At 41.2% G+C, this 18,383-nt stretch overlaps 1 protein-coding gene across 1 annotated transcript; it reads left to right on the forward strand.

Annotated features, from left to right (window-relative positions):
• The first annotated feature begins 1,992 nt into the window (after positions 1–1,992).
• Positions 1,993–4,609, forward strand: OTUD1 (OTU deubiquitinase 1). Its single transcript, XM_032707764.1, has one exon. The coding sequence runs from the start codon at positions 2,118–2,120 to the stop codon at positions 3,411–3,413; it is 1,296 nt and encodes a 431-aa protein (XP_032563655.1). The 5' UTR covers positions 1,993–2,117; the 3' UTR covers positions 3,414–4,609.
• Positions 4,610–18,383: the final 13,774 nt, after the last annotated feature.

Raw genomic sequence — 18,383 nt, forward strand, 5'->3', positions numbered from 1 at the left:
TCTCTAACAGAAAGAGCTGCCTCTCTCTCTTCCCCTCTCTCTGTTACCAGACTAATGAAGACTTTAAACCACCATCCTGTATTCAGCTCTGGCATTTACTAGCAGACAGCACAATTCACTAAGCAAAACTATAGGTACTTTTTCCTAACTAAAAGAAAAAAAAAGCATTAGAAGAACTGGTGAGCATTAGTAATTTACATCTTTATAAGCGACCAAACCCACAAGGAAGAGCTACTGTTAAAACCCCTAAGAAGGGGTAATTTCCAGTTGTCTTACATTAAATCTTGTATCAATATACTAGAATATGCTAACTTGGGAATAGACATTTTTGACTAAGAAATAAAACTAGACAGGACTCTTTCCTTTGCTCCAAGCCCTCATTTCAAGGAGGGAAGATTTCAGTTTACCATTATTTGATCAATATATTTTCCTCTCTAAGTAATGATTAGTCCAGAAATAAAGACTCACTGACTGGGCTCACAAGCTATATTTAAAACAGAGTTCTGAACATTCTGAAATACAAGAGTCATTCTGTAATTTCAGAGCAGTTGTAATATCTTATCCCCCTGTAACAGGCTGCCAGAAATGCTCCTGGGATAAGGCCCATCACCGTTTGTTCTAAAGATATCAACTTCTGGCTGGCTGTGGCAGGTAAGTCAGGACATTTGGGCTTTGACTCAAATCTGATACACCTCTTACATTTCATCTTCGAAGGCAAAAAATTTTGATGTATATTGAGTCTGTACATTTTTATTAAAAGGTTCCCAATAATGCATGGAATTAACTGCTGTGTTTTATCCAGAATAAAAAGTAAGATGGATGAGAAAACTGTTCCCATAAATATCCACATTTTTTTGCATGAAGGATTTCAGCATTTTTTCTTCAGCATGCAAGTTAGTTGAGCGGCTCAGAATATGTTTTCTGTGTAAAAAGAATTCCATATCGTGTTGCTGGTGACCCTGGAATCAACTGCAGAGACTGAAGACAGGAAATAGATCCCTGAAAATGGATCCAAAACACAACCAAAGCTCCAGAGAAAAAATTATTTTTGACATTGCAGTCTGTTGCAAGTGATCCTCATAGTTCTATATTTTTAATTATATATATTATGGATAGATATAATTAAATATATTTAATAATATATATTAAATATATTTAATTATATTTAATTAAATATATACTATAATTTACTAATGTAAGTGGAATGGGAAAAGAAATGTTTCAGAATATATGAATAGAGGGTTTTCTTTTTTTTTGTTTGTTTTTTTTAAGTTCTACAATCTACAGTTGGATCACTAATACTTTTCTGAAGATATTTGAGACTGTAGGATGGAATCCAGAATTTTTTTTTTAAATCACTTCGAAATGGCATATGTCCGTACCTTCTTTTCCTCTTTTGTTAGGAATGAATGTCTCTGTTAACATTTGATTATGATGTAAAACTAGTGTTTCTTCGTCAGCATGTCAGAACGTAATCAAATCCAGTGTGCGTGGATCACGTCATCCTCCACGGACAAAGACTTAGATATGATTTATTTACACTACAGTCGAGGCTAAAAGACATGTCTTAATTTTAGGACACTACCGGCACTAATAAACCAATATCAACGGTGTTGGTGAGACCCGTATTTTAGACCAGGTCTCTCCTGTCATTACGCTGTGGTTTATATCACACTTTTTATACGCCCGCACCGCATTTTCCAGAGCAGGGCTGCAGGCGGACAGGCAGCAGCGTGTGCCAGCAGCTGTCGGAACACTAAAGACCGGCTCCGACGATCCCGACCCCGGCCCGGCCGCGGATCCCAGCCCGTGACAGCGCGCGCGCGCCGGCTGGTGTGGGGGGCGGGGCCCCGTGAGGTCACGCGCGCGGCCCCGCCCCCCTGCCGCGCTCCCGCAGCTTCCAGAAGGGCCGGGCCCGCGGGGGGGCCGCGCCGGTGGCGCAGTTGGAATTGCCGCGGCCGCGGGGCCCGGCCGGGGCGGGGCGGGCGGTGATGCCCTTGTTTATTTTTACCCTGGCGGTTCATCCTCCTCGGCAGCCCCAGCGCGGCCCCCGCCGCCGCTCCCCGCCCCGGCTCCGACGGCGCCGCCTATAAAGCGCCGCCCGCGGGGAGCCGAGGATGCAGCTCTACAGCTCCGTGATCACCCACTACCCGGCGGGAGGCACCGCCGCAGCCACCGCGGCCTCGCCGAGCTCCGCCGCTGTCTTCAAGGTCTCCTTGTCGCCGGGACCCTCCGCCGCGGAGGCACCGGGAGCCGCCGACGCCGCGGGCCCCAGCGCGGCCGCCGAGAGCCCCGCCAAGGACAGCTTCATTCCCGCGGGGGGAGGCAGCAGCGCCGCCGCCATGCCCGCCTTCTCGTCCTGCCTGGAGGTGATGCCGAGCGGCCCCGCGGCGGGCCCGGCCGGGCGGCCGGCGGGCGGTCCGCAGTTCAGCTCCTGCACGCAGGTCACCGTGAGCCGTCGGCGCCCGCTGGAGCGGATCGTGCCCATCCGCATCGTGCAGCGCGCCGAGGCCGCCGCCGAGCTGGTGCCGGGCTCGCCCCGCAGCCGCGCCTGGCTGGAGGGCATCTTGGAGAGCGTGCGGCAGGCCGGGGCCGACGGCGAGCCTGCGGCCGAGGAGCCCAGCAACCGCAGCCTGCGGCTCAGCGAGCACTGCCAGGCGCTGCAGGCGGCGGCCGCCGGCGCCCAACCCGGGCTGGCCCCCGGGTGCGGCCCCACCGAGCGCAGCGCCGGCCCCGCGCAGCTCCCCGGGCCCGCGCCCGGAGAGCAGGAGGAGGAGGCGGCGGGTCCCGAAGTGCGGCGAGGGCCCGGCGGCAGAGCGGAGCGCAGCGAGAAGCTGGCGCTGTACCTGGCCGAGGTGGAGAAGCAGGACAAGTACCTGCGGCAGAAGGGCCGGTTCCGCTTCCACATCATCCCCGACGGGAACTGCCTGTACCGTGCCGTCTGCAAGGCGGTGTACGGGGACCAGCGGCTGCACGGCGAGCTCCGCGAGCAGACTGTCCACTACATCGCCGACCACCTGGACCACTTCAGTCCTATCATCGAGGGCGACGTGGGTGAGTTCCTCATCGCCGCCGCCCAGGATGGGGCCTGGGCCGGCTACCCGGAGCTGCTGGCCATGGGGCAGATGCTGAACGTGAACATCCACCTCACCACGGGCGGTCGGCCCGAGAGCCCCACCGTTTCCACCATGGTTCACTACCTGGGGCCCGAGGACCCGACACGGCCCAGTATCTGGCTGAGCTGGCTTAGCAATGGGCACTACGATGCTGTGCTGGACCGCATGTGCCCCAACCCAGAGTACGAGGCGTGGTGCAGACAGACTCAGGTACAGCGCAGGCGGGATGAAGAGCTGGCCAAGTCCATGGCAGTGTCCTTGTCCAAGATGTACATTGAGCAGAATGCCTGCTCATGAGACCGCCTGGGCCACGGGCTGGGAGCTTTGCTGCAGGGACTGAGACAGAAAGAAGGTGTGCTGGCTGTGATGGTGATGCCTTAATCCTTAATGAAGCAGCAGCACCCCAGACTGGGAAGGACTGTAGGTTGTGGGGGATAAATACAAATGTATTTGTAATATTCTGTTGTAAAAACTTAGCCTCAGATTATTTGCAAGCAGATTTCTCTGTATGTTTGTGTCTCCCCTCCCCACTGTCTATTTTCTATAAGAATGTATTTTTTGCACACTTTTTAAACTGTTACCTCCATCTTCTACATCTTACATTAGTATCTGGCTTTCAGCTGTACAGCCAAAAACATTTGTAAACAGTTTTTGTAAATAAGGCTTATGATGTAACAGCTATTTTTGCTGTGTTTTTTACCCATAAACCGTATATTTTTACCAGATGATGTAAAACTGACTCCCCCAATTGATGAAAATATTGTATTTTCTTGCAAAATTAAACCAATGGCTTTTGTAAAAGTGCAGCAAAGTAAGAACAGACTGCTTTTAGGAACAGTTGCTTTCTCTGCCTGGAGCACAGAACAGGTCCCTTGAGCCAGTTGGAATGCAGCTACACGTGAACAGTACAGGGAGCAATTGACTCTTCTGTATTTAATTACTGTTTTGAGTAAACTGGCCTCTTGTTGCCTGGTTGGCTCACCCTCTGCTCCATTTATATTATTTATCTTTAATAACAGAACGTTAATTTGCAATAGAATGTTGTGACTAGATAATAGTCTCCTGCTTTGGCAATAATTGCCTTGGCTGCACCTCAGTGTTTGTGTTCTTGTTTTTCTGGGGTTATGGTGTCTTTTGTATAAGCCCTGCTTCTTTTTTGGCACTGGTATTGCTCCAACAAATCATTATCTGATCACAACATTTTATTCACTTGATGTTATTTTCTAATCAAGAAATCAGGAATGGTATTCTACGGTATGGTTTTAAAGAAAAAAAGTATTTAAATTGAGGTTTGTATGGTTTGCTGGGTCAAACATTTAAATGTTTCCAATCTGAATTCTGTCTCTTTCTGATTAACTTGTTAGGTATATTTATTAAGTAACGCAGTTTGTACTTTTTTATTTTGTAATATATTGTGATTTTGGAATTTATACTGTATTTGTATAATAGGAATATTCACAGCTAAAATGGAATGAATAAAGAATATAATTTTACTTGTACTCTTTTTTTCTGCTCTCTGCATTCCTGGTGTGGTGAAGAATTGTGGGTGGGTTCATAGGACCCTTTATTTAGTTTGTCTGCCTTAGTTTCCCCTATTAAAAGGTGGGAAGAAGGGGCATAGTACTTTACAAATGTGAACCACTGGTAACTGTGGTATCTGTCAATATGTGAAAGAAGTGCAAGCATTTATAGACAATTGAACATCTCTAATTATTTTGTTATTGCAAGAGATCTTAGTTTATCTGTGTGCCAGTGAGAAACACTTTTGCATCTTAATATGCCTTAGAAGAGTTCTCAAGCATAATGCCTGAGCTGGTAATAGCAGTGGTTGTTAGGAGCTGGACTGTGCACACTTGGGCTTGGACATTGGTATCTGGGAATCTCCTTTTCTGCACTGATCTCAAACTTGCTTGAGATTTGTCCTGTCACCAGTCATACCTTGGCACCCTCTTGCTACTTAAATAGGGGTGACATCACAAGGAAATCCAGCTTTTTACTCCCCTTACAAGATGGAAATGTCTTGCAAGTTGTTAAACAGTACTCTGTGTGTGCGTGCACATGCGTGTGCTTATAAATCAATCCCTGATCTTAAAATACTAGAAGGCCCCATCCTTAAACAACAGGAGGGGACTGGGTTAAAAATAGGGTTAAAAAGTAACTAAATAGCTAAAATGCATCAGTCTTAATTGAGCATAGGTGATAAAAGAGCTGCAGGATTGATTGTGTGTATATTTGGTTTATGTGGCACAAAGTAGATTTAAATACTATGTTATTTCAAAATATTGGTAAATACTGACTGTATTTCCCTACATTTTATGTGCACATACAGTCGTACTTTAAAGTGTAAATAGTGGTGGAAAGAAGCAAGTCCTTCTAGTCCACTACTGCTTAACTACTGAATCTTTGGAAAGCTGTTTTGAGGTGAGGGCAAGAAAAAAGTGCAGACATGAATGTGTTTGTGAGGAATAGAGGTGGTTTATGAGGAAAATGTCTACTCAGGGGGTTCTAAGCATGGAAATATTAATACAACATCACTAAATATCAGTGATCTGTTTGACTGATTAAAAACTTTATATCCAGACTGCTTAGGATTTGGGTTGGATAAGATTAATTCATTCAAAGTTGTGAGTATCCCAAACTTTTGAAAAAAACCCCACATTTATTTTACACAGTTTAAAATTACCAACTGTATTGTAAATTGTGATTACAAATTTTGTGTTTTACGGCACAAACGTTAGAAATACTCAGTAGGCAAAGCGAAGAAGGATTGATACTGCATAGTGTTCACTGTGTGTCATAAAATTGATATTAAAATAGCACAAATAAAGAAGTAGCCTTCAAAACAAACAGCACAGCACCCTGGGATGTGTTCCCACAGGGTTCCTTAGCAATTTTGATGCTTCTGGATGAGTCACAGGGGCATGCAGATAACTTTAAGGAATTTGAAAAAACTGGGTTGCTTGTTGAACTAGTTTGCAAGGATATTGAGGGTGTATTGCTGAAGCATGTAGCAAGGCACTTGTTTTTGCAGCTTGCATTACATACTGTGTCTAAAAGGAAATTACAAAAATGGCATTTTAGGTGTTTCAGGCACATGGAAAGTGAATTTTTTTTTATAGCTGTGGTGTTTGAAGTTCAGCTGAGGCACTGAGTTCAGATGCATGCTAATGGTGTCTTGCTTGAACAGGAGTAGAGGCGGTGTCATGGAGTAGTTTTATAGAAGCAGTGATTCTAATACGGGCAAAACTTTACAAAACTGCTTGTAACACAGTTGCTTGCAACCAGCAAAAGCAGAGGTAGAGGCAAGTTTTCCCTTACTGCCCTCTGTTCAACAATTCGAGTAACAAGGAAAGGACAAATATTGTCCTTGCTCATAATTTCAGTGCCCGATTATTTTAACCTTGGCTAATCACTTGCATAACCCAGCTAATCCTTAGACCTGTCTGGGGACTTTGGTCAACAGACTCTTTATTATTGACAATAAATGAGTAGAAGAACTGGATTTTCAATATGCATGTGTGTGGTTCTACAAATCAGGTAGAAAATGCTTTCATTCTGAACTGGGCAAATGTGAACTTGAGTCTGGGGGAGCATAAGCTTCACGATGCCATCTTTGCTTGTATTTTATAACACAATTGCAAATTAGTTGACATGTTGGATGCTTCATTTCAGGAGTTTCTTAGATTGCCAAGACTATACCATTCTGTCACTAAATGTACAATGAATATGTTAGAATTTTCATGTGTGTTGAACAAACTCTGTTACATAAAGCAAAGTTTGCAAGAACTGAATTGGTTTACAATGTATGCATCCCAAAATAAGGGCGATAGGCAAGTGGGGAAGGGAATATCTGTGTAAGCATTGTTTTCTGTCTCAATCAATAGTTTGCTCTTCATAAGGTTCCGTGGATGACACTTTGTGCTTAGTAACTTTCTTAGGACACATAGAAGTTGTCTAATGCCAGCTACTGGTTTTTATCTGTCCTGTTATATTTGACTGGTATGTTACATGTGTGCAAGATAAATCCGTTACATTAATGTCACTTATAAATACAGGTGTATTTCAGTACTCCTTGTACATATACAAAACCACCTGAATCCAAATATTTCTTTTGTCTGCTTTTGCTTTTTATAAACAAGTTTATAGTATTAATGGATAAAAAGATATAGAAATGCAGTAATATATTGTACTTCAGCAATTTTTTTCTGGAGTTAGTATTTAAAATGTGTTTATACAAGGAAGCCCATACGTGGTATTCAGACTGCAAATCAAAGGAACTAAACGATTGTCAAGTTCCAGGCTTCTGTTGCATGAGTGGTTATTATTCCATGTCCTTATACATTTGTCCTCATTGCTGAGTAAGATCAGGCCTCTCTGGAGAAAAGGTGACTGTGCAGTTGTAGTAGCACGATGCACGTACACATGTAGAGTCTTTCTTTTTTGCATGATCTTAAAAATTGGCATTTCCTGCCAATTTTTAGTGTGTATTTTTAAACCATTAAGGTTTTAATCCTTATTTTATTTCATAGGGTTTTTACTGGAAATTGTAGAAACCAAACTGTTGTGTCCTACCTATAAGGCATGCATAGTTAATAGTGTTTGAACCTTCAGCAGTGTAGCACAGTTGTGTAGAGAGTGGGATCTGCAGTGAAGAAGACTATTGTGGGAGGCAAGATGGAACTGAGATCTGGTTGTGAAGGGGCCCAGGTCGCCTTCTATCCTCTCATCTCCCTTGTTCACCCACATCCCAAGCGCAGGGAGATCCCAGCTCGCTGTGATGGATAGTCGGCCTGTGCCATTGGTCTGGTGACAGGGAGCTTCAGCCTCACTGCTGCTGCTCATTGGTATTTAGTTATGAAGTTCTTATCCTTCCAAGCTTTTGGGAGCTGCAAGTGAAAGAAGAGGAGCAACACTGTCTCAGAAGAAAATGAAAAGGATTTCACAGACAAAGACATGGCATTTTTCTTGCCTGCGAACTTCCATTGCTGAATTTCAGAGTTAAAGTGTGGTTGAATATCAAAATGGTTTGCAAAGATGAAGATTATTTTAAAAACCACGAAAAGCATGTTAATAGCTTTTTGATACTCTAATAATGCCGAAATACTCTTTTTTTCCCCAAATTAATCCATAATTATATTAGCTAAACCATATTATTTTCACAGGTACAAGGATTTAGCATTTTTTCTGCACATAACTTCTATTTTTGCTGACTACAAAACTTAATTCTTCAGCTATTTAACTAACAAACATTTCTGAAGAAAATAATGGTTTCAGATCTTTGGGTGGGATTTGTAATTTAGTAAACTCTGTTAATTTAACCCAATATTAATAAGTGCAATACTTCTTCCCATTGCTGATGTTGTACTCAAGATTAGATGTCTGCTTTTAGAAATAACATGATCTTTGGGACTCCAGCTGAGCCTCTTTTGATATTTTTTTCAGAGGGAGTCTGTGGTCAAAATGTACTCCTTTTGTAAATAAATAATACAGTATGTTTTATATCTAAATTTTCTGTGTTCCATGGGACTTAAAGACTGAGATTTGACTAAGCAATTAAGCAGTTAACTAACGTGTTTATATGATTTGTTTGCTTTCGTACCAAACTTCAGCTCCACTGGATTAGGTTACTCACAGGGACTGACCTTGCCTTTTGTGGCTTAAGGTAGGAGCAATGACAAAATTATTGTCTCATTAATTACTGACACAATTCCTATTACTTCTGCAAACCCTACCTGCAATCTTACAATTTTTTCTCATGTTAATATTTGTTGATTGTCAATTATTTGCCTGTTCAAGTTTAAGCTTAGAAAATAGTTATGCTGTAAACCAAAACCTAGTTAAATAAGACATTTGAATGAGTTTAGGAGTTGACAACTGTTTTGCTGCTTATGTATAATTGAGGGAAAGGTGGTGCCCAAAATGAAGTGGTTGTGAAAGGACTTGTTTTGCTCTGGAAGATGGTTATGCCAGCTTATAGATCAGCGTTGTGACTGCTGATGTAAAAGCTTTAATGCACTTGCATTTATTGTTTCTTAAAGGTGTAATGTTATCTCACAAGTTACATTGCTGCTAAGCTGAGGATGAAGGCATAAGAGACAAATACTGGCAGATTAAAAAAAAGGAATGTTCTGCTATTAGGAGCCAGGAAGTAATTGCTTTTTTCATTTATCTCGTGCCATGTCTAGTATCCAGTGAAAGAGCTGTGGCTTTAGGTAAAGAATGATTGTGCACATGGACAGCATCCTTCCTGAACTGGTAAGTTGTACACATGTGGAATAAGATCTTTTAATTCAGATTTATGCCTGTAAAAGTGGTGGAAAAGGAGCTGGCTAAATTACTGGAGGTATCTATAAGCTTCATCTCCATTTTATTTTGTTAGATTTGTTTTGTTGTTTCTTTTTTGTTGTTGTTGTTGTTTGCTTTGTTGTTGTTTTTTTTTGTGTGTGTTTTGTTTTTTTTATTTATGGATGTTTTATCAATTAGATAGCTGTCCTTTTGGATATACTCAGAATAATTCATGTAAAACATCCACATTAATGTGATTCCCAGTAGATTTCCATCTGCAGCTAGTAATTTACAGCAGTTTCCCTGAAGAGGCTCTGTAACATCTGAAATTGCTAGAAATTATATCAAAAAGTAAAAAATTAATGCATTTGTGTAGTCGATTTCCTTTCCTTGTGCAGCTCTGGCCAGGGACAAACATGTTGCAAAATGGACAAATAGGACAATATCAGGCTCTGTTAGGTAAAATAAAGCATCTTTTGCAGAGAAATAGTTATTGTGGAAAGCTTCACCAAATGTGGTATTGCAAAGGGGGCTGTTGGGATACCTTAGTACATATATTCTTCAGAACACTTTATTGTCACACTGAAATTGTGACTATTTTGAACAAACAAAACCTAAAAAAACCCAAAAACAAAACCAAAAACAAAACCAGACAAAAATGGCAAACAAAATTCTGAAAGAATGTAATCTTTTACAACCAAAAAAACCAAGGGAAACTTTCTGGATAGGCTGTATATGTGAGGAGCTGTGGCATCCATCATTACAGAGTCAGGTTATATAACATGAACCTTGGCAGTGGCCTCAGCTCTAACATCTACAGGAAATCATTCTGCCAACTAGGCTTCTTCCCTGTGAGACCAAATAGGTAATAGTAGATGCTCTACTTCAGTCAAGGGATTGAGTTAATCTCTGCTAAGACTTTTGGTGCTTCCTCAAGCCTTTGAGCTTTATCTCAGTGCTCTCTGGATTAAGCTGTAGCCAACCAGCAGCTGTATCAAATCTCTTTCTGTTACTTTATATTGATAGAGGAGATAGACAGGAAGCAGGTACTGTCTCTGTGTAGGGAAACCTGTGCTCCAGCATATCCCATTGGTGCCTTGTATCACTCCTGTCTAGTCTGAAGTGTGAGGAAAAAGAAATTGTACACCACTGAAACATGTAATTAGTTCTATCTCTCTGCTCACTTGAAATCTCTCATACGAAAATCTTCAAATCTGTGCCAAGTCAGTTATACTTACTTTCTAATTTTTTTTCTTTTCTTTTCTATGAGCTAAAATATATCACAAGGAGTTTATAGCTAGCCATGGAGGCATTTTAGGAGTCTAAAAAAACTACAGGTATTTGGTCACATCAGAATCTTCAGTGGGATGCAACATGTTTTCTACCAAATTCAACTCTGGATTCAGATTTATCTGCTGCTCAAATATTTATTTCAGTCTATTTACTACCACCATTACGTATTTAATGAAAATCATAAACTTTGAGTGTTTATTCCCATAGCATAAGGAGGAAACTTTGGGAATTGTTTCCAGTGATAGTGAATACTATCAAAGCTAGAAAGGAGAGGAGAGAAGCACCTTGTGGTAGGCAATGTTCCATGACTTCTTAAAACCAAGAAAAAAATCCCCTGAAATTTGGTCTTGACATGGACATTTTAACTTCAGTCTTCTTTTTTTTTTTGAATAAAGTGAAGCTATGATATGAGGCCAGATCTTGTGCATAGATCTTTTTACATGCACATATCTGTAGGGACTGTGGATTAGGAAAAAAAAAGCCATAACATAAGTAGACAGAAGTGTTTGTATACACACCAGAAAGTTTAGGAATGGATTTGTATTCTCTCACTACTAAAAGGACTAACACTTGGAAAGAATCATTTCAGGCTAAAAGCCTTCTTTAGAAAGCCTTATTCTTGTTAAATATTTCTCATATTGAGTTCATGGTTATGCATTTGCTAAATGCGCTGGAGAGGGCCAACAGAAATGTGCCAACAAAAGTGGAAGTGATGTGTCTGTCTCTGAGATGCATCTTATGAGGCCTTACCTGTGGGTTTTGCATCTCACTTATTACTTTACCTTTGTTTCCTTGGCATAAAAGGTTCTTTTAATATGTGTTTGCAAAACATTACTTTTTCCCAGCCAGAGATTAAATATGAACAGAGATGTTGCCTCTTGGGAGTCAAGTCTAACATATATTTTAGAAATTTTCATTTGATAAAATATGATTTATGTGTTGTTTTCAATTTCACAAATTTTATGATGTTAATTCAAGCACACAGTTGTGAGAAATAAGTTTGTAAAGGAGTATTAATTTCACCATTATAGGCTTTTTAGATAAGTGTTTATGGCTGTGTGAAGTTTGATAAATAGTAGGGTCATTCTGAATGAGAAATATATGAATAGGAAGTAATAAAAATATGACATTTCTTGTTCTTACGTACTTTATTGTAAATTTCCGGATTTAATTTCTTCAGGGAAAAAAATAATTGAGAATGGAGCTTATTTGAGCTCTTTGCTGCTGCGCTGCTGGGCGAGCTCATCCCAGCAAAACCCTGAACCTTGTCACCTTCCTGAAAGATCAGCCTTTGCCTCTAGTTATTGCAGGTGGGAAATTAAATGCTCGGTCTGTTTACACAAATTTCTTGAAAGAAAATCTTTGAAGGGGAGAATGTAATAGCTGCACCTCAGTGGAAGGTCAGCATCATCACCTGTGCAATGTTTTAAATGCCATTTCTGACTTTTCTTCCCTCTATGCTGCCTGGTGAGATGAAGAAAGAAAATTACTCTGTTAGTCTTTTGGGGTACATCAGCACTGCAGAAGATGGTGCTGTGCAGAGATGCTGTTGAGCTCAGAAGGGGCAGCAGCATCACAGTGATGGCAACGTGGTGCTTTGTAGGTAGAAGGGAAAAGCAGGTCTCTGAAGGAGGTGAGTAGAATCCTGAGTCACAGAGTTATTTTGCTGTCTCCCCAGTACATGTTCAGAGTCCTGAGCACTTTGACAAGGTTCGGTGTCAACATTTGGCAGCACAGGTCAGTTTTTAGGGATTTAACTTTATAGAATAGATTTAAAGGTATTACTTTATGCAGAGCTGCCATGCAACAATCTTGCAATATCAAGCTGCAATAACTGTCTGAGGAGTAGGGGCCCCAGGAGAGAATTAAAGTATTATATTACACATAAAATTTCCATACATAACCAAATTGCCATTTAATAGGAAACCATGGTGACTACAAGCAGGAAGATGGTATAGCAGCTGTAATAACATAAACCTCTTCTCAGCAGTTCCAGTGGAGATGAGAAGGAATTACATAACAACAGCTCCTTTTCAGCCTTGAGCTAATATGACTTAACCACTTTGCCAGTTCTTGGGACTCAAAGGTCTGAATTGCCACCTCTCACCTACACTACAGTGGCAGAGTTCAGAGGGGTAGTTTAAAATAATGAGATGTTCTACAGTCATGTTTCTGTGAAACAAACTTGGTTCTGTTTGTTTGCTTGTTCTTTTTTAGATTTTGTTTTGGTTTTGCTTTTTTTCTTTAGGTTGAGGCGGAATTTGACTGTTCCCAAAATTGTGTGCAAAGTGTAAAGGTCAAAATGCAGCCCTGATGCACATGCAAAAAAAAATTTCTTTGCTCTGGCTGTTTGGAAAATATGGCTTTCACTCTCCATCATCCCAGGGAGGGCTGTCACTGTCCCACCAGCCTGTCTTCCCATCTCCCTTCACTGCATTACCTTCAACTTTGTTCTTACTGTCTGTATGGATTTTGGCTGGAGTAGAGTTAATTTTCTTCACAGTGACTAATATGAGGCTATGTTTTAAATTTATGCTGAAAACAGTGTTGATAATATAGAGATGTTTGCTATTGTAGAGAAGCTCTTGCATAGCATCAAGGCCTCTTCTGCTTCTTGTACTGCCATGCTGGCAAGGGGGCTGGGGATGCTTGGGAAGCTGGGAGGAGACACAGCCAGGACAGCTGACCCGACTTACCCAAGGGATATTCCAGACCATATGGCATTATGCTCAGTATATAAAGTGGGGGGAAGAAGGATGAAGGGGCAGACGTTCAGAGTCATGGAGTTTGACTTCCCAAGTCATTTTTAACATGTGATGGGGCCCTGCTTTTCTGGAGATGACTGAACACCTGCCTGCCCATGGGAAGCAGTGAATTAATTCATTGTTTTGCTTTGCCTGTGTGTGCGGCTTCTGCTTTTCCTGTTAAACTGTCTTAATCTCAAACCATGAGTTTTCTCACTTTTCCAATTCTCTCCCATATCCTGCTGACAGGGGAGTGAGGAAATGGCTGTGTGGTACTTAGTTTCTGGCTGGGGTTAAACCATGACACCCTCTCAGCCCCTTCTCCCTGTCCTTTTGCTAGTCTTTGGTCCCTGATACCAATGCCTCTTCCCTCTCCCTTGCAGCATGCATCACTCCCACTTTTCACAGCATTTATCCTAGTAATGGTGGATCTAATGCCCCCACATCCCAGAGTGGCAGCTGTTTTTCAAGAGGTCATAGCAACACTGCTCATATTAAAAGCAAGCCTTGTTTTTTACTGGTGATATCCTGGTAGGAAGTAGATCCCTTATTAATGATGGGATCTAGTGGCCATTTGGAACAAGGCTGTCTTCCTCCTGTTTTCATGAGCAAGTTAAACATATTCCAAATTTGAATGTAATCACAAACCTTCACAGCACTGCAAATCCCAGTGGTGCTGGCAGAAAGGCTGTAGTGGAAGGCAGGGAGTGGGCAGAGCAGAGGAGCTGCTGTGGCAGGGTTTGTTCTCCACAGGCCTAGCAAAGCTCAGCTTTGTCCTGCCCCAGGGCCAAGAAGGTTTAGGCAGCAGCAAAAAGGTTGGATGACTTTTTTATTATTCTAAGGATTGCTCTTTCTAAAACTCTGTAATTCTAAATCACTTCAGTAGCATAATCATTGGTAACTGGTAACAAAGGTGATTTTAGCATTGTATTCTGCTTTGCTCCGTTGCCAGAGAGATAAGAGCTGTAGGCCCCGCAGGCAAATCAGCCCACCAGCTATCCTGATGGGCCATAGCCTGCAGCTTGGTCTGAAAGGAGGCAAGTGAGGCACTCAAGTAAGAAGAGCACTTGGTGAGCTTACTTGTGTCTTAGTTATTGCTCCCTGGAAACATGAGGTCTGACAGGCTATGATGCTTCTCCACCCTTTGGAAACATGGTGTTTTGTGAAGTTTGTATTATTTTATGGTTTTGAAAAGCTGTGTTATACTGAAAGTTCTTCTGCATTTGGATAATTTTGTAGTCTACGTGGCACCCTACAAAACTGTCACTGTGACTGGGAACTGTATCTTCGCAATAGCAGAGCTTTATCCGTAGTTTCATCAGTGGCCCATGGCTGTGACAGTCATGCAGCTGCTCTTGCTCAATTTTTGCATATCAGAAACTACAAGGAACAACTTTCTCACAGAATTAGCTTGACATGAAGTGAGAACCTCATGAAATTCAACAATGCCACACGCAAGGTCCTGCACCTGGGTCAGAGCAATCCCAAGCACAAATGCAGGCTGGGCGAAGAATGGATTGGGAGCAGCCCTGAGAAGGACTTGTGGATGCTGGTGGATGAGAGGCTGGACATGAGCTGACAATGTGCACTTGCAGCCCAGAAAGCCCATTGTATCCTGGGCTGCATCAAAAGAATCATGGCAAGCGGGTTGAGGGAGGAGATTCTACACCTTTACTCACTCTCATGAGACCCCATCTGAAGTGTTGCATCCAGCTCTGGGCTCCTCAGCATCAGAAGGATGTGGGCCTGCTGGAATGAGTTTGGAGGAGGGTGACTAAGGTCATCAGAGGGTTAGAAAAGCTCCCACGTGAGGGCAGACTGAGAGAGTTGGGGCTGTGCAGCCTGGAAAAGAGAAGGCTCTGGGGAGACCATATAGCAGCCTGCCAGTAGCTAAAAGTGACCAACAAGACAGATAAAGAGGGACCTTTTACAAGAGCATGTAGTGATAGGACAAGAGGGAATGTCTTTAAACTGAAAGAGGGTAGGTTTAGGTTAGATATTAGGAAGAAATTCTTTACTGTGAGGGTGGTGAGGCACTGGAACAGGTTGCCCAGAGAAGCTGTGGAAGCCCCATCCCTTAAGTGTTCAAGGCCAGGATGGATGGGGCTTTCAGCAACCTGGTCTAGTGGAAGGTGTCCCTGTCCAAGGAGGTGGGGATGTGGGGTTTGGAACTAGATGATATTTAAGGTCCCTTCCCAACCAAACCATTCTATGAGTCTATGATTTTATAATTCTATGAGTTACAACTAACAGGCTTTATAAATAGCAGAAAGTACAACAGAGTTGCTATGAGTCATAGTAGATTTGATACATGCACTTTATTTTCCCTTATTTTTCTGTGCTTGTAAATTGCTAATTCATGATAGATGCAATGAAACATTTGACATTTCTAGTTTTTCATTCTGTTAGGTTCCTTTTGCTGTTTTCCTTTAGGACTGAAACCCTTTTCTGTCAAACTTGCTTTGCATTTGTTTTTGAGTAGGTACATATGCATTTGTCTATTTATATATGAAAATATAATATTTATTTTCAACATTTTAGTAGGAGAGAAATATAGCATTGACTTATAAATCTGTATTTGTATATTAAAGAGAAAACATACAGAATAGATCCAGTTATTAACTGCTCTGCTAAAAACACTTTGTAAAACAAGCAAAAAACGTATATTATGTTCAAATACATAAAAATCTAAATCCCTTACTCAGCATAATATTGTAACACTAGTCTTGCATTTGAACAGAATGGTGTCTTTAGCACAATTTCCATTAGAAAATCATTAATTTAATTATCTTTAAACCCTCATTTGTTTCAGTGAAGTTTCTCAGCTTTCAAAAAGGCAGACTCACTGTCCATTTCTGGTAGGGCCAGTAATGCTGTTTGTACTTTGGCCAAGGCAGAACAATGTGCCAGCTCTTTGATTAATAATAATTTGCAAAATAAATTCCCTTCTCTCAGGCTATTTCATATCACTAATTTGTTTTAATTTGCTATATGAAAGATTTTATCTCTATCTGAACCGTGATTAGGGATAGAAACACATTCACAAAGCTTTTTGTCCCTAAACTTCTGTGTTGTTTATTGTAGCATCTCTTCAATGCCTTTAAAAAACATAAGATTAAAAACCTCAGTATGTTAGATTCCACTGACAGGTGAGATTGAGTCTTTTTTATCTCACATAACTGGATAAACAATTTTGTAGGAAAACAGTAGGACCACCATGTGCTGTTCTCTCAAGCAGTAGGTGCATAATCTTCAACATAAGTGACTTTAAAAATAGAAAGGTAGAAGTGAGTTGTACTGTGTACCTTTGGCTTTTAGTACAGATGTATACTGAAATCTGTGGTGCCATGCTATTTGAACCCTGCAGAAAAATTGGTTCCCTGTAAATAAGTGTCACGCATATGTCTGCATATCATTGTAATAATAATTCATGCTTTCTTCTTCGATGTTCAGAACTCTTGTTCTTTACAGTGCTGAACCTGTAAATAAATGAATCAGACACCTAAATAATGGGAAAGTGAATAATAAGTTATGTTGTTCGTGATGTGTCTCATGTTTCATTACCCTTTGGAGTTCCTCAAAGCTATTAGTAAAGCAGAACTCCAGCTCAATTGTAACAGCCAGTGTGAGCTAAGCGTGCTTTTGGCTAAACTTCAGTACCTTCCATTTTCATTGCCTTCAGTTAGTATGCCACAAAAGTTCAGCAATCTTGAAAAGAGACGCCATCTTCATTTGTTACATATGTCACTACAAACAGATGCTTATGATAGAGGAATTCAGTAGCTTCTTAAAGCGATTAAGAGATTACATTACAGTTCGAGGGGAGCATTATTAAAGGATTAGAAACCTCGCTTAATGACTAAAAGCACTAGCAGTGTAAGGTGTTACATTGCTTGATTTGCAAAGATATAGGTATGTGGGTGTGGACTTTCTAACCTTATGAGTAGATGTGGTTTTGGCTGACGTGGAAAGCACTGTTGGTGCCAGAATTCCCAAACACACCCAGAACATGTATTATAGACACATTGAGAGTACCTACTCTTGATGTTAAAGAGGGGGACAATCGAAGTTTAGGTTTACGACACACTGAAAAAACCCCACTGATTTGGTGAGCTATTTTTAAGTACTATGTTTGTTTCAACAAAAATTGGAATCTACATGAAAAAACATTTTTGATGTTACTTTCAATTAAAGAATGCAATAGGCTTTTTCTGAGTGGTGTGCTTTTAATGCCATATGTATGGGATGGCTCTTAAAGGTCATGGATTTGTTGAAGGCTATATGAAAGTGTGCTTGTATTGTAAAATTTACCCTTTTACATTACATTATAATGTAAAACTTGTAGTGTTTTTAAGCTTCTCCTTTATATGGTTAAGACCAAGAAACATGATTCCTCTCATGATGGATGTGTTTAGATAATGGCAGTCAGTGTGGCAGTGCCTGCAAAATAGTTACTGCAACATCAATCACTTCGAAGAAACCGAACTGGTTTGCAGCAAACAGCTGAGTCCTTGGACCCAAGTGAGTGGTATCTGAGCTTAACTTTTTCAATATTGAGTTCTACAATGTAAGAAAGTTTTTACCCAGTAACAACACCCCTCTGAAATGATTGTATTTTTCAGAGCTATGGATTCAATACCAAACTATACCCCTAACAACTGTATGCTCTTGGAACCTATTCAGAAAGTAATTTAAGTTTTATAACCTATATCAGAAAAAATCCATTCCAGGATTTTTTCCAGTCTTTGCAAGAATTGCCCTTTCAGCTTTGAACATGCCCTTGTCACTTTACTTGCCATTAGGAAAAAAGGAAATATCTGCAGGGAATGAATCCAGACTGTGCCTCAGCGGCAGAGAAAATAACACACAGCTGTGACAAGTCAGGATCCTACATCCACATTCTGCAGATAAGATAGGAGTAGCTTTACTGATTTGGATTGAGGGG

Source organism: Chiroxiphia lanceolata, chromosome 1 (assembly GCF_009829145.1).
Source record: "Chiroxiphia lanceolata isolate bChiLan1 chromosome 1, bChiLan1.pri, whole genome shotgun sequence".
NCBI classification, from domain to species: Eukaryota; Metazoa; Chordata; class Aves; order Passeriformes; family Pipridae; genus Chiroxiphia; species Chiroxiphia lanceolata.

Bases quoted from the DNA above. Each gene is read 5' to 3' on its own strand.
- OTUD1 (XM_032707764.1), top strand. From the start codon at position 2,118: ATGCAGCTCTACAGCTCCGTGATCACCCACTACCCGGCGGGAGGCACC.